This window comes from Engraulis encrasicolus, chromosome 11 (genome assembly GCF_034702125.1).
Source record: "Engraulis encrasicolus isolate BLACKSEA-1 chromosome 11, IST_EnEncr_1.0, whole genome shotgun sequence".
NCBI classification, from domain to species: Eukaryota; Metazoa; Chordata; class Actinopteri; order Clupeiformes; family Engraulidae; genus Engraulis; species Engraulis encrasicolus.
The window spans coordinates 54,483,663-54,497,027 of record NC_085867.1 but is presented as its reverse complement, the minus strand read 5'-3'; the positions used below and the strand labels follow the sequence as shown (position 1 = coordinate 54,497,027).

The 13,365-nt window shown below is 42.6% G+C and overlaps 1 protein-coding gene and 1 long non-coding RNA gene across 4 annotated transcripts in view; one reads left to right on the top strand and one right to left on the bottom strand.

Annotated features, from left to right (window-relative positions):
• Positions 1-550: 550 nt before the first annotated feature.
• LOC134459101 (uncharacterized) lies at positions 551-5,780 on the bottom strand. Of its 2 annotated transcripts, none has more exons than XR_010036768.1 (8): positions 5,571-5,780; positions 4,402-4,470; positions 3,991-4,035; positions 3,436-3,490; positions 3,202-3,246; positions 2,782-2,836; positions 1,441-1,463; positions 551-882 (listed from the first exon to the last, which is right to left on the bottom strand). It is a non-coding gene; the product is annotated as an uncharacterized LOC134459101 (long non-coding RNA). The 2 variants fall into 2 exon arrangements; XR_010036769.1 differs by lacking the exon at positions 5,571-5,780 and adding an exon at positions 4,783-5,166.
• A 582-nt stretch (positions 5,781-6,362) lies between these two features.
• LOC134458590 (myotubularin-related protein 3) overlaps positions 6,363-13,365 on the top strand; it is a 36,694-nt gene continuing 29,691 nt past the window's right edge. For both annotated transcript variants that reach the window (XM_063211008.1, XM_063211007.1), the window contains exons 1-3: positions 6,363-6,500; positions 7,479-7,578; positions 13,057-13,195. In XM_063211008.1, coding sequence (XP_063067078.1) covers positions 13,193-13,195 — 3 coding nt within the window. In that variant the 5' untranslated portion in view covers positions 6,363-6,500; positions 7,479-7,578; positions 13,057-13,192. The remainder of the gene's footprint in view (positions 6,501-7,478; positions 7,579-13,056; positions 13,196-13,365) is intronic.

The following is a 13,365-nucleotide window of genomic DNA, read 5'->3' as shown; positions in this document are numbered from 1 at the left end:
AAATAACCCAGTATGTGTGCTGTCCAATAGTTACTCAGTGACTGGGTGATACTGGGTTAAACATTGGTGGAAACTGGGTTATTTGGGAATTGCCTTTTACTTTTCTCCAATTATTTCAGTTGTTCCCTTTGACAAATTATGTCGAGTTCCAAGCAAGCAACTATCATTGAATCTTATGGGACCAGCCAGCAGCTAGTGAATGCCACTGGTCAATGATAATTGCCTGCTTGGAGGTAGAAGTTGCATTGCCAAACTCAGGAAATGGCTGAAAGAACAGGAGAAAAGTAAGGCTCAATTACTCAAGGGGATGTGTAAATATCTGCCTATTTCCAGAAATGGTTAAATATCACTTTAACAATATTTGACCATTTTAAACACTCAAGTCACTGATAACCATTGCTCAAATAGAACCAATCTGATCACTATTAATGCTTTAAGTAATTTGTATACATTATTGTATACATGTTAACATATGTGATAATTCAATGACATTATACGAAAACACATCAAAGCAATGAATCAATGGAGAGAGAAATTATTTTCTGGTCAACCTTCCTTTATTACCAGGGATTCACGTTCTTCAATTTGCATCAATTCAAAGCAATATTTTAAAGGAAAAAAGTGTCCAGGCACGAAAAGAAAATCTGCAAAGATATTTTACAAAACAAATGAAACTTGATCAAAAATAAACATACAGCAAAATTCATGAGACATTGCTTCTCTAAATGGTCTATGCAGCACTTTTTACATTGTATTGAGGAAAGGCAGATACAGTATTGGCAATAAGTCTTTGTAAGATAGGATAGCTAAACACATACAGTGTGCAATTATGTGTAGGAATCACCATGTGAAAGAGTTCAAGATGAGGTACACAGCATTTCTCTGAATGAAAAGAAAGACAGGCAACTTAGCATTCAGTTACACATTAACACATTACAATTATAATGTGAAGACATTGCAAGACACAGACTATACACTCCAAAGAGTTGTGAATCCAATATTCATGCAATGTGCAAAAATACAAACATGTAAATGAAGTTTCCAGTTCAACCCAAATCTTGACAAAATTATGTAGTAAATAAACAAAGGAGATACGCACTCTGTGCTTCTAAATTAACACTCCGGTGCAACCAGAGCAGGACTAAATGATAAGTACAAAGGAAAAAGAATCTGGTGCCACACGGATGTCTATTTTCTGTTATTTATTTTTTCAGTGCAGTAAGACTAACGTCTCGACATGCGTCTTCATCCTCTGAAGACGCATGTCGAGACGTTAGTCTTACTGCACTGAAAATATAAATAACAGAAAATAGACATCCGTGTGGCACCAGATTCTTTCTCCTTTGTACAAAATATAAAGTAACTTGTAGACCTACTGTCTTTTGGCTTTTTAAGGAAACATGAATGGTACACATATTCAAAAGAGAAACAGAGGCTTACCATTTAGGTTTTCGTTCAGTCACCTACAACCATAGAAAAAAGTAAGAAAAACAAATTACTCATGTTGAAATACATTAGATGAATCTTTCATAAAAGATGCTTGTTGACATGCAAGTGTCCGTCACTGCGCAGACCTTTGTTATTTATGTTAATTTTGAAGTTTTTGATCCAGCACATGAACTTGAGATGTCCAGGCACACTCTCTTTTTTGGACCATGTTCGGGCAGTAGGCAGATGGAGGAGTATAGCTATTATTCATCCCCCCCATTACTTACCCATGACTGCCAGAAACATGGAGATTATTGGTGTCCCTGAACTGTGTTTTCAATTCAAGTTAATGAACTAAAAATTAACCTTTCATGAACATACTGTATGTGGGAGATTATCACTGAACGAAATAAAAAATTTTCCCCGACCCTAAACTTGTAGAATATGTAGAATATGACTAATTCATAGTCATGTAAATAAATAGTATACACATATGTGGAAAAAATCTGAGACCACTTGAAAATGTTCAGTTTTTCTGATTTTACTATGTATATGTAAAGGAGGCCAACTATCAAAGTGTGAGGTGGAATGTGACGGAGGTCATCTTGCACCTGTTCACCCCCCTCGGGCATCCTCGTCAACTACAACGGTTCGGCAGTGGGAGACACAGTACGATACCGCTGGGCCAAGAGACTAGTCTCTCGGCCCAACGGCACGAGACTGTATGAGGCTATCAGAGGGAGGTTTACCAATGTTCCATGCCAACTCTGTGCTAGTTAGCCTCCGTTACACTCTCCCCCTTAAACCTCACTCCCATCCGGGTCACGGCACCACTGTGACGGAGGTCATCTTGCACCTGTTCACCACCCTCGGGGATCGAACCTGCATCCTAGTCAACTACAACGGTTCGGCAATGGGAGACACAGTACGATACCGCTGGGCCAAGAGACTAGTCTCTCGGCCCAACGGCACGAGACTGTATGAGGCTATCGGAGGGAGGTTTACCAACGTTCCACGCCAACTCTGTGCTAGTTAGCCTCCGTTACAGGAACGTTAGCTCTCCCAAAGCCTCAATACAGTGCGGTAACTGTGGGGTAGCTGACCGGTCCTTTAGCTCAGCAGTCTTGTATTGTGCCTCCCATTGCCAAACCAGATGCGTTGATGAGGTGGCCGGTTCGCGGCCTGAGGAAAGTGAACCGTGCAGGAACACCTCGGTCATAGATAAGTGTGTGTTTGAGTAAAACAAACATTGCTATTTCATTCTATGAACTGCTAAATACATTTTCTCCACATTTCTAAAGAAAATATTGTCATTTTTTCCACGGCTGTATATTGAAGTATCCAGATACTCACTCTGTCTACAAAGCCTCCGGGACAAGTGCTGCAGAGCGAAACAGATTTTGGTCACCTTAGAAATAAGGAAGAGAGAGAGAGAGAGAGAGAGAGAGAGAGAGAGAGAGAGAGAGAGAGAGAGAGAGAGTTAGCGAGTGTTGCTCAAGGTATTGCTGAATGTTACTTTCTGCTCTATAAAGGAAACGGACATTAATTACATGGGCCTGAAGGCTAAGCAAATGCTTTATCAATATCATGCAGTATCCCAACTGTGCTGGTGCTTTAATATTTTCTTAATAGCGAGAAGTTAGAGATGGAGGTGTTCTGTTAAGTTCCAATCTACATTCCTAATAAATACATGCATGTGATCATTATTTTGGCTTTATGGGGTATGGCTACATTAATGGCAGGCAACACATATTGAGAAGCAGCAATACTAACCTTGCTGAAAGAATAAGTCTCCGTTTTCTTTCAGTCACTTCCAGTCTAGGACAAAAAAGGCAACACATTAGAAAAAAAAATCCAAGCAGCACCTCGGTCATAGATAGGTGTGTGTTTGAGTAAAACAAACATTGCTATTTCATTCTATAAACTGGCAAATACATTTTCTTCAAATTTCTAAAGAAAATATTGTCTTTTTTCCATGGCTGTATATTGAAGTATCCAGATACTCACTCTGTCTACAAAACCTCCAGGACAAGTGCTGCAGAGTGAAACAGATTTTGGTCACCTTAGAAATAAGTACATGAGAGAGAGAGAGAGAGAGAGAGTTAGCAAATGCTGCTCAATGTATTACTGAATGTTACTTCCTGTTCTATAAAGGAAACAGGCATTAATTACATGGGTCTGAAGGCTAAGCAAATGCTTTATCAATATCATACAGTATCCCAACTGTGCTGGTGCTTTAATCTCTTCTTTATACATGGATTCTAAAATTTGTTTATAACCTGACTGCGCAAAGCTAACTGTGCAAAACTCAACCTCTGATTGTTGGAAAGCGCTGTCGGTCAAAAAATTAGCTCACGTGGTTGGCTGCCAGTGTCTTGCCCCTCTTCATAACATCATATTGATAAACACTAAGAACCCATGTATAGCAAGAAGCTAGAGATTGAGGTGTTAAGTTCCAATCTACAATCATAATAAATGCATGCATGTGATCATTGTTTTGGCTTTATGGGGTATGCCTACAATAATGGCAGGCTACACATATTGAGAAGCAGCAATACTAACCTTGCTGAAAGAATGCATCTGTGTTGTCTTTCAGTCACTTCCAGTCTAGGACAAAAAAGGCAACACATAAGAAATAATTTATTTCCAAGCAATGCCTTGGTTTGGCAGCATCTATATATCAAATCACACAGAAACAAATATCTTTAGCCAGTTGAAAGTGTCAGTGTTGATGTGGAGAGGTGACCATTGCATGTCTGCATTAGAACTAGTTATCTGCAGTTAATTTGTTCGGGCTTCTGACAATGTGGACAGTTATTCCCCTGTTAAACATAATGCATTAAGTCTCGTGCTGAAACTGTTAGTGAGTGACTGACGTGGCTTTAAAAGAGGCCTAATTCAAAACAATTGCATTTATGGCATCCTCTGAGGCGTCTGGTGAATAATGCTACAATATACAATGTTTGCACATACCTTAGCACAGACGGACATAACGTGATCAGCTTACAAAGGATCCGGACGCCAGTGCGATCTCTGGTTAACCTGGTGATTAATAATACGGTGAGTGCATACTCAAAACTGTTCGGGTGAAGCATAAAGCATAAAGGATCTTAACACATGCACAAGCAATAACGAGACACACATATTCAGAGGGATAGCCTCAGTATGCTGGGATGGTCCAGACCGACGTCACATATCCCATCCCAAACTCGACCCCAGACGCACAGGCGGGTGACAGAGCAGCGCAGCAACAAGAAAACATCCGTAAAGCTCCAGTGAGCAGAGCATACATCAGGATGCCCTTGATAAAATAATTGCCTACGCTCGTCTAACCACAAACAATTAGCAACTCACCGGCTAGAGGTAGCCCACTAGACGTCGCCGGACTAGAGGAGCAGACAAGCCGCGAGGGGAAATCATTTTACAAAGTGCCTTGACAAGTTGTAGAATTTACTGCGGAGGCACTCTCCCCGTGAGCTCACTAAGTTTGGCGTTTCATACCAGCACTAAACCACTGCTATCTGCAACTAACTGACAGCCAGCTGCACGTAATCGCTAAACAATGTCAAGTTGCAGAATGTAATTACGAACGTCAAAATAAAAGGCTTCGGTTTAGTTATAATGTCCCATCACCCGACACCCCTAGTTGTCTCTCATTCAGACACGGGCTGCAAACAAATCTAACAAGTGCAGCACAACGGCAGGGGATGTTAAGAATAAAATACTTCACTTTCTGCTTCAATTACTACAGTTAGAACATGCTAGCTAGACTCATATCTAACTAGAGCTAGCTTGCTGATAGCTAGTTGTTTTTTTTTTGTAAGCTTGAAGCTGCTGCTAGCCTCGCCCACAGCTCGGCCACCGTTTCCACCGTGTTTTATAAATGAAAAAGAGAAGTCAGGTGTTTACTGCAATTAGGCTATATGTAGGATAGGAAGTAGGCCTAATCGAATAATATCTGACGCTACCTATTAGGTCAACGTAGCGTGTTTGAACGTGCTAATCACTTCGAGACCGTGGTGGTTAAAATCTTGTGATAACATGAGAAACACTGTCTAAATGGTGGCGCCTTGTCCATTTTTTACCGTTATATCAAGTTTACTACTTAGACAGCACACATATTAGTTTAATTCATTACAAACCTTTCCTTGTTGTTGAAGGTTTTCCTCAGTTCAGTTGACTTCCAGGAAAAAGTCCGTTGGCTGGCTCTGATTTCAAATGTTATGATAAACCCAGTGATTGGGTATAATAACTCATCAATGGTTAGCATAACCCAGTATATGGTCAAACGACCACACACCAATAATTGGGTAAACATATAACCCAGCATGTTTCTATCAAATTACCCAGTGTGGGTATAAAAAACCCAATAAGTAGTAAAATTGTCATAAACCAGTATTTGGGTAAATAAATAACCCAGTATTTTTTTGTGTGTAGGCCTGATCCAAATGTTATTGCTGGGTACATTAGAATTTTACTTTGTAAAATCCATGCTACAATAACACAGTCGTCTGTAATCCGTTGTTGTTTACAGTTGCGTGTGTGCGCGCGCAAAAACGTTTTTTTTTTGTCTCAAGTCTAAAGATAAGCGCGGAAGCTTATGGATCCAATATTGCGGCGTTGAGCGCTATTGCTCAAAATAACTTGTATTTCGCAGTGCAAGACAAGACGCGGTAAGTCTGCTTCGAAGTGCTGTCTCGATGTAAATGATTAAGGTGTTCTTAATTTATTCTTTTTTGATCTTAGCAGTTTTATAAAATTAGAAAACAGATTACTTTCGATTTGGCCCGCATACTGCTTATCAGCTGTGTGATACATCAGCTGATGTTCGCTGGTTCGGCCACTGTTTACATTTTCAGTTTGCGTACTAGTACGTAATGCGTCAGATCAGTGTAGTGTACGTCATTACGTCATTTCGTCTGTTTTAGTGCTGGTAGAAAGCGATGGCGGCGGCTTAGCTCCAACAGGACGGATTAAGAAAGTAGTGTTTACACCTTCTCAATCGCTTTGTTCATTCCTAATTTCATCACAAACGCGGAGAAAGTGCTTTATTTTGCAGGATGCAATCTTAGGTGAGTGTGTCAGGAGTATTTTGTCATCGATGTGTTAAAAGCTGCGGCCTCCGTTTTGGGTTCCGCCCTCCACCACAACAACAACAATAACGAGGCTGTCAGTGTCAACCGGTAGAAAAACATTTAGCTAGCTACACTATGTTCGACAAATATAAAACGATATTTTTATTTGCTCAAGTTTCTCGGTGTACAAGAATATTCGCTGTGCATTGCCTGGGTCTTTTATATTTGTAATGTAATTGGACCTAGCGTTATACTGTCAGTAATGCCTGAACCCAGTCTCGCTGAAAAAAAGATAGGCAATGAAGAAGTTAACGTTAGCAGGCTATCGCTAGTTGAGATAACTAACGGAAGCGCTGGTCGGCTTAGCTAGCTTGTCAGCTAACGTAGGTAAAATGGTTAACGTTATTTAGACGGCATTGGGCTAACCAAATAGCTAGCAACATCATCATTTTTCAGCAGAATTGTTATCCGTTTGTTATGAAATTCTATTGTGCTGCACGGCTTTTCGCACGGCAGACAATTTTCATTGACAGAAATTTCAGATACGCAGATGTGGTGGTTGGTTGGTGAAGAAGTGCATATTGTCTGGCTTCAAGTCAAAAATGACACCCGTGTTGCTGTGCTTCATTATGTATGTGCACACTGTTCTAAACTGAGCTAACGTTGTAGTTTGTAAATAAATTGACGCAGAACACTGTGGTAAAGCGACGCGACGAATTTGACATGTCAGATGTTTTGCAGCTTGCGGAAATTGCACATTACCAGAAAGCAATGTGTTTGAAATATATATAAAAAAACCATAACAAACAATAATCGCCTACAGTAGAAGAAAGGAATCCACAAGGTGATTAGCGCGTGTTTCATTCAACTGCATGGATATATCGTACACACCCCTGCTCACTAACTTTCACATGGAGAATATGTACCGTGGCTATGTGTTTTCAGTGACATTCCTGTCATGCCTTTGTTTTACAGATATCATCGCTCACAACTGCCTTACTACAATGATCGATTAACACACCTGCAAGATGCCACACGCCACACTCTGAACATTTCCAAGCCTTTGATTTTCCAGGTAATAACTGCAAGATGAGCGATGGTGGTTTCATGTTATGTTAATGCAGATATACAACAGTCTGTGTTAATACAAAACAACAACAAAAACTTTCTTTGAAGTTGGGGTGGATAAGCAGTGTTTCATTGAATTCTGCATTCGGAGAATGTATTGGTACCAAAAGCAAAGTAAGACTAAAAGAGGGGAATCATTTGTAAAGTGCAACTTTGGTGTGCCTGTGGTTGTGTTGAAGGTGGAAAAGGTCATTTTTGCAACTAATTTTAAGCCCTTGAATGCGGTAATGTGAGAGTCATATGACACAACGCTTGTTTTTGCCTTTGCCAACCCCCTCCTTTTTATTATGATCCCTCTGTGAAACTTCAAGCAGTCAAGTGACTGGAGGAGGGAGAGCTTTGCAGCCTGCCGGATACACCAAGCTGATTATTTCACTGCCCGCTCTTGGGTTGAACACTCCAATCCTGCCCCTAGCCTACCCTATCCTCCCACGCCCACCACAGCAGCAGCACAACCCCCTTCCAGCCCTCTCCGTCAGGAAGTATACAGGTCTGGGCTTACCCACAGGTTAACATGATGCCGGGATTGCGACATGGATGTCTGCCAACTCCTCCAGGGCTTCTGGAAGCTTTTGTTTAAAGGCTCCCAGGTGAGTTAGTCCTTTAGCCGGCTGCTCAGTGCCAGAGATGTTATCCAGCCTGAGTGGTACCCATGGTTCTTGAACTTAGAGATAGGGGCTGCAACTCCCAAAAAAAAGCTCCGGTCAAGACACTCTGTGACCTGCATCTCACCTCACTTCAGCTGCCCATTTGAATTCATTGCCCTTTTGGCTTGGTGTAGGACGGTAAAGAAGCCCCTTTTAATTAATTACGCGCTTAGTATTGTTACCTGTGTCTGAACTTCAACTCTTTTAGCTCAGGACATGCACCGTTTGAGACGTTTTTTTGCTCGGTCAACGAGCATTGCTTCGGATACCATGACTGTCACTTCTATCTCCTCAGCCTGGACAGATTTCCTCCTTAATCCAGCTTTAAGTGAAAGCGAAGGGAGGCGGACATGCAGGAGCATACAGGGCAAAGGTCAAAGGTTTGGCGGCGGTGTCTCATCGAGTGCCAAAACATCATCAAACAAGTCAAACATTTTTCTTTGTGTCATGTTTTGATGCAAGTGTGAATCTGCCCTATTTAAAATCTATTCAGAGTCTGTTATGTGTAGCACGGATGCTAGTAGTGAATGCATAGAAGGCATTTTTTTCTGCATAAAATGTGTTTATAAAGGTGGATGAGGGGGTTAGCCAGTGGCATGTGACTATTATGTCTAGAAAGGGTATGTTGTGTCGTTTCATATTAGATATGAAACCCACAATAATAAATAGCTTATACATTTTGTCTTAAAACAACTGTGGAAATACACTTGCTGTTCAAAATCCTTATCTTTTCTGGGGACCTAGTCAAGGTTAAAGTCATAACTATGAAATGTTTTGGGAAAGCCTGGAAGTCTATTTGCCCTCTCATTTTTGAAGTTAGTGCAACAGGAAGTGTTTAGCTGGCACTTCCCCAGAGATATTCGCTCTGAGCGCCAGTGTAATTGTTAGATCGAGTTCACTCAACCGTATGGTATGGTCTGTTTACAGTATATATACTTGTGTGTTTTTGAGCCTGTGTGTTTGCGTTAGCTGTCCTCACTTAGCCTTATCGTTGGGGAAGGTTAGTGTCTCATCTGTCCGCTCTGGTGATATATAAACTCGCACTCTTTCCACAGTTTATGGCTGTCTGTGTGCTCAATTACTGCCATTGATCTCTCATTATGTAACTGGGATGCACTTTGCCCTCGTCAGACCCCGGGCACTCTCTGTCTGGCTTTTGTTGGGGGCTCGGTCTCGTCTGTCAGTAAAACATTACCAACAACAAAAACAGAAACAAAAACCAGGAAAAATAAGCCTGGAATGCAGGGCCGCTCATCCCTCGTGACTGGAAACAGCAGGCGTTGATATACCCGCCATGCAGTGTGGGGAAGGTCGGTTTGGGTTGGGGCAGAGAGGGGGATGAGGGGCCTTGTTGGGATTCTTTCAGCATAGCCGAGATATTTTCTGATCCACTGAGATTTTGAATGAGCTGATTGTGGTCGGGTGTTAATGAGTTGTTTGGCATGAGAGTGTACAGGAGAGAAAGAGAGAATGGAAGAGGGTGAAAAAGAGCGCAAAAAGAAAGTTAGGGTGCCGGATCAACGTGCCCAAGGATGTGGTAAAGCAGAAGTAGAACCAGGACCAAGGCCATCTGAGATTTCATTTTGATGCGTTTAGGCAGGCGGAGAGGAGAGGAGAGGAGAGGAGAGGAGCTGCATGGTTATGTTTTTTCATGAGCACATGGCGCTCGGCAAAGTTGGATACTGTGACGTGAGTGTTGGCAGCACCTACTTAACCAGTTGAGTGAGAGGAAAGGTTGAATTCCAGTATATCTTGATCCATGGCCTGCCTCTCTCTCTCTCTCTCTCTTTCTTTCTTTCTTTCTTTCTTTCTTTCTTTCTTTCTTTCTGTCTTTCTTTCTTTCTTTCTTTCTTTCTTTTTCTTTCTTTCTTTCTTTCTTTCTTTCTTTCTTTCTTTCTTTCTTTCTTTCTTTCTTTCTTTCTTTCTTTCTTTCTTTCTTTCTTTCTGTCTTTCTTTCTTTCTTTCTTTCTTTCTCCCTTTCTCTCTTTCTCTCTCCTTCTTCCTCTCTTCCTCCTTCTCTCTGCCTCTTTTTCTTTGCAGTTACACCTTATTTAATCCTTGTTTAAAGGCCAGTGGGATCACTTAAAAGTTTCATGGTGGAACTGTGGGTTGGCAGGACATGCAAAGACCCCCCACTAAGGTATCCAAAACCACACTGGAAGGTTGGAATCCATACCTAAATTGGGAAAATGTTGCCAATTGCTCACATACCTTCACATCTTAAAGATTGGGCATGTGATGATGGTGTAGCACGTACACACACACACACACACACACACACACACACACACACACACACACACACACACACACACACACACACACACACACACACACACACACACACACACACACACACACACACACAAAGAGTTTGAATAAGCAAAAAAGTGCACGAGTGAACTTGCACAAAACAAACCATTACAGGGAGTGTTTGCAGTTGCAGAAGAGTAGATGCAATTTTGACTGTTATCTGCTCTTCATGTAAGGTTCATGAGGTCAGCCCTACAAAGTTAGTTGTAAACCGATGTGGTTTTCACGTATCGGCTGCACATGGTCCCGGGCAGAGCTTTCCCTTGGACAGTCAACTGGCTCCAGCTCCTTATTGCCTTTTCTCCCAAATATTTGGCATGTCAAATGCCAGCCAACAGCCTGATCAGGATGTGATCTCAGGATATGATGAATCTGAGTGTCTGAGAGTAATTTATACCTGACGATTTGTGCTCACTGATTAACAGGCCATTGACCTATGATTACTAATGTTATTCAAGCTGACCCTCAAGCCAGGAAGTCGCATAGTCTGAACTTGGCCTTAGACACTGTGTTTTTTTAATGGTGCACTGCACTTAGCCGTGTGGAGGTGTGTCACTTTCCCTGGAAGAGTTCCTGCTATGTTTACATTGGCCATTTAGATCCACATGTCTTCCATAAACAACATCGCATTTCGAGAAGCGTGTGAAGAATTTTTCTCTTCCGAGAGAGTTTTCCTTCAAAACAAACTAGCCAATCCTACTCACCTGCACTAACCTTTTTGTGCCTGTGTGTTCTGTATAGTTGCTTTGGAGGAAAGGATCTATATGTAAATTGATGTACTGTAGCCGCTGTAATCATTATCTTTTGGTGCTAATGCGTTTCATAAGGTTCTTTTCAGAGGTTTTTATTGCCAAGGCATTGTTGGCATGGATGATTCCTATCCTGGTAGTTTGGTTTTCTTGGCTCAACTCATTCTTGGCCGAGGGTGTTTTCAGAAGGTTCTGTGCACAAGACTTGGCATTTCTGTGGGTTTGCTGAGTAATTGGCTTTCCCTAAAAAGGGGATCCTTTTATGTCATTGTGCCATTCTGGCCTTAGCCTTTCTTCATCTGGTGGGCCTGTGGTGGAGAGGCGTAGCTGTCCCAAGTGGCAGGCGGGAGTGATGTGATGTCCCCATTGACAGTACTGTCAATGGATGTCCCCCATCCCATGGCTGTGTGGCTGGGCCGTGGGAGCAGGATGACCTGGTGGTGGTGGTGTTGAGCTGATGGAGGTCTTAATATATTTTTTAGGTGCTTGGTATGCCTTTATTGACAGTACAGTGTGAGATGGTCACAGGAAGACAGTGGGAGAGAGAGATGGGGGAAGATCGGGAAATGACCTCGGGCCGGATTCGAACCCGGGTCCCGGCGTAGCAGTGCAGTGCCCTACCATTTGAGCTGCGGCAGGGCCAGTTGATGGAGGTATTATCGCTGCCTACCCTTCCCCAGGCTATGTCTCCTTCACACTGCTGCCTGTACTAACAAAAGACCAGACTCAGCTGACATTTATGCAGTTCCTCACTATTGAATGCCTTTGCTGTGTTGGAGCTGCTAGCCGATAGCCTATTGCAGTTTTTTTTCTGCTCCCTGCATGGTTGCACGGTAGATCGCTGTGTTTGCATGTGTTTGGGCTTGTAGGTAAGGCCCAGGGGCCTGGGAATTTCTTGGTATTATTGTTAGTGGCATTAATCCATAAATGAAAGACTTTGCTAGCAACCTTTGAGGTTTTTATATACTGTAAATCAGAGCTATCTCTGCTGTGTTGTGAGTGTAGGTGTGTGTGTACTGTGTGTAGGTGTTTGTCTATGTCAGGTGTGTGTTTATATCTCTGCATTGAGTTACAGAGATGACTGCCCTCCCTGAATTCTCTCATACAGTGAAGAAGGGTGGTTGTTTGACTTTAGCACTTTTGCTCGAGGCCATGGTATGGGTCAGAGGTGTGTGTGTGTGTGTGTGTGTGTGTGTGTGTGTGTGTGTGTGTGTGTGTGTGCGCGCGCGTGTGTGCATGTGCGCGCGTGTGCGCGTGCGCGCGCATGTGCGTGCATATGTGTGTGTGTGTGTGTGTGTGTGTGTGTGTGTGTGTGTGTGTATCTCTAAATCTGTTGTTGGCAGTAGAGACTGCCTCTCTCCTGGTGCTCAGGTTGAAGTGGCTGTTTGCTTACACGTTTACAAGCAGAGCTCCTCATGCTGGCATGGGGGCCAGCCGGGGCCTGACTACCGTAGGACCCAAACACACAGTAGAGGCACTCTACTGTTCGGCCCCCAAATGGAGTCAGGCAGAGAGAGAATATACTGAGTGCTGCATCTAATGAATGGAGTTATTATGCATTCTAAAATTTGAAATGGCGGTGTTTGTATGATGTAATGATGTACGAGGTGCTGCTTACCACTTCATTCTCTCCTTCCTCCCCCTGTCTCTCTCCATCTCCGTCTCTATGTCTCTCTCTCTCTCTTTCTCTCTTTCTCTCTCTCTCTCCTGCTCCAGTTTTCGAGCGTGTGACCCTCCGGTCTGGAGTTCCTGGACCCGTGTTTTTCTGGCAGTGTTGAGCTCCCCTCCGCACAAAGGACTGGTGTTCTCACGAGTGTGACACCCCCCCACCCCCTCCTCCGCCTCAGGAGCCATGGTGAGACTGCATCATCATCATGTTCATCTGCAGGAACACCTTCACATCCTCACAGTATTGTAGTGATTATATGCATAACCTCTCTCCCTTCCACTCCTAAGTTTTACATTACATTACACTTTGTTGACGCTTTTTTATCCAAAGCGACTTACAGATATTACAGAGTGTTG